A 2,857-nucleotide genomic window follows, 5' to 3' on the forward strand; every position below is an offset into this window, starting at 1 on the left:
GCCCCTGCAGGAGATCACCATGCACCCTTTCATCTCTGTCTGAAGATCATACTTATTCCCATACAAGTCTCTTGGCTACGACAAACCATATCTGCAGATCTGGCATTGAAATTTTACTGTGACCAGCTTGAACAGCTGAGAGCTCCTTGCCTCGTCGACTACAGACTGCATCTAACTTGCATTGCGTGTGGAATCAAGGCAGATATACTTCACGACTTGCTGATCATCACTGAAGATACCCTAATCCAGTTTTCACAGGCAAAGCCCGTTTGACGGATGTCCTTGTTTGTCCATAAATTAGATCAACATCTTCTCAAGGTGTGTAATCTTGCAAACGATAAGATTGAATTGATCTTGGGTCCTCAATGGATGATCTCATCAGAAATTGACCACAGAGCCTGCTGAACATCCTTCTTTATATGTGCGTGATGCCACAAGTTTTAGGTGCCACTCTTTGTGACAAATCATGCTCCTGAAAACAACCATCGGCACAGGTAAGCAATCTGGGATGTAGTGATAATGAGAGGTTGGTATGAAATCCTGGCGCTGCTGTGATGTGAGTGTTATGTGCGATGAATGTGGTGCGAATGTCTAGATTCATGCCAGATGTGTCCCAAACATAATCTGCCTTTTTCTGCAATGGAGGTAATGCAAGTGAGGCACGCAAATTACCGATTGAAGATCCATGCAGTCAAAGTGCTGAAGTCATTGGAAGGATTATGCAGGATGTTCAACCAAAGGGTCCAAAATATCAATGCTAATGGTCCTTAAATACATGGACATGGAACTCAGGGCATTATGATGTATTCTAGAGAGGCGTGTAGAGGTCAAATAGAAATAAACTAGACAGTGGATTCTATCTACACTCATCTTGATGACGGCCGCGAATCACGTAGACCAATCCAGTGTTCAAAAGGATGTGCAAACTCTAGTGCATATCTCCGGATGGTGTGGGGATCGACTGAGCCATACAACATCATGCCTGGGCCTCGCGCGATACCGCTTACGAAATAATGGAGTTTCTGGCTTTCAGGATCAGTGATGACCGAGAGATCCACCCGTGCCGAAACCCTCAAGGATGATTGCCGCAATCTGTTCTCAAGGCCCTGATGACCCAACATCTGTTCTTCTCCTTGGATGAACGCCGCAAGCGTGGTCACCAAAAACTCCTGCATTTCTATCTGAGCCTTGGAAATTTCTGCTCGTGTTCCGCCCTCACGAATCATGTAATTGCATTGATACGGATTGTTTTTTCTGAGCCTGAACAATGGAGTCAATGCGACAAATAAAGATGGGAGCGCAAACTCCTACAGGCACAATTCCTCTAAACTCCATCCATCCTCCCGTAGATTGTGGGCCAAGACAGGGGCATTGCGATTGGCCAGCGTGGAAGATCCAGGGTGATTGAAGATACAGAAAATGACCTGATTAACCATGAGACAACGCCACTGGCCTACCTTGTCCCACTCCGGGACATACGGTTGCATGAATAATCGATATTCTCCAAGTTTCTCTGCCTCATCAAACATCTTTTGATTCCAAGGGTATTTGATGGATTGTCTTGAGGCGCTGGCTTCGCGTTTAACAACCATGTGTTTGGGATCACTGGGATTGGGCCTTGTTCCTGGAATGATTAATTGTGTTGAGGGACGATAAGATTTGGTGATGTCCTGGGCGATGGAATCCAATAGCATAATAGCATTGTGATCATGGGATGCAACACGGCACTCCAAGGTGCCTGGCCACAATGGAAGCACACCTTCCAACCTGCGCAATGCCCATATGTATTTCTCAAATGTGCAATGTAAAGTTGAATTTGTTTGATCCATTGAAGAACTGGAAGGGCGGAACAAAACTGGGGCCTCCCTGTCTTTCACCAAGATCTTGGATCAGCCCATCCAACTCCATCTAAGTGAAGGATTCACCTGTAATTTTTGGTCAAATCCAGACCTCCCCATACAGCAGCAAAACTTTGCATGGCAATCTGAAGCTTATCCAGGCGCATGTGAATGATTTCAGTGAATGTTTGAAAATCCATGTAGCATGCCTGCATGGAGTTTTTAGGCGACATATCAATTGTGTGCCACATCAATAGCTACACATGATAATTGGAGTCAGGATCATGACACACATCATGAGTACCATTGTTGTTTACTTACCACTTCATTGATATACACCATCTGGTGTCCTGCAGGAACCTCTTTGCCATGTGACTGCTGGGGTGTAGCCGCAAAGATCAAGCCATCAAGGTCCACATGCTTCAACAGATATTCGGCCTCCTGGTTAGGCAGAGAGGTTAACACCCAATCGGTATATGTTTTTTGTTGCAGTTGCAACTGGGTTTTCTTCCGCCCCGGGTCCGGTACTACCAGAATCTTAAGGTGGGCCATTATGTAGATCTGGCGTTAAGCAATCTGCATTTCAACTTGATACCAGACAGGAAATCCAACACCCAAGTACTTACAATCTGTCCAGGTGTGAGTTGATTGATAATGGTATGGCAGAGGGCATGAGAAGTCTGCAATCCATCCAAAGATGCCTGTGACAGGGTGACAGTCACAACAGTATCACTGGCTGGCAAGCAAAGTCTGGACATCCAGATAATTTTTGTGCGAGGTATCATGACTTCTATTGATGAAACATTGTGTGGCACCGCAGGTTGTGTCACATTCCTGACAGAGTATCACTTAGTAAGCTTGTCGTGTACTATATATATGTAGGGGGTAATGCCATCTAGAGCTTTGACCAGACAGGCGTCGATAGACAGCTTGTGACGGAACCTATCTAAAGCATGTCAACCATCAAATCTTTCTGTATGATAAAGCTGGCTGGACAAAACAAAGTCATTCTGCCTCAA

The 2,857-nt window shown here is 45.3% G+C and overlaps 1 protein-coding gene across 1 annotated transcript; it reads right to left on the reverse strand.

Annotated features, from left to right (window-relative positions):
- Nucleotides 1-866: 866 nt before the first annotated feature.
- On the reverse strand, nt 867-2,390 carry EDB93DRAFT_1259283 (uncharacterized protein; the record flags this gene model as incomplete). The annotated part of the gene is made up of 5 exons (XM_041454161.1): nt 867-1,260; nt 1,312-1,424; nt 1,458-1,866; nt 1,926-2,095; nt 2,160-2,390. 5 exons carry the CDS (start codon nt 2,388-2,390, stop codon nt 867-869), a joined length of 1,317 nt encoding a protein of 438 aa, XP_041300467.1.
- Nucleotides 2,391-2,857: the final 467 nt, after the last annotated feature.

Source organism: Suillus bovinus, assembly GCF_016758785.1.
Source record: "Suillus bovinus strain UH-Sbo-P2 chromosome Unknown EDB93scaffold_553, whole genome shotgun sequence".
NCBI lineage: Eukaryota > Fungi > Basidiomycota > Agaricomycetes > Boletales > Suillaceae > Suillus > Suillus bovinus.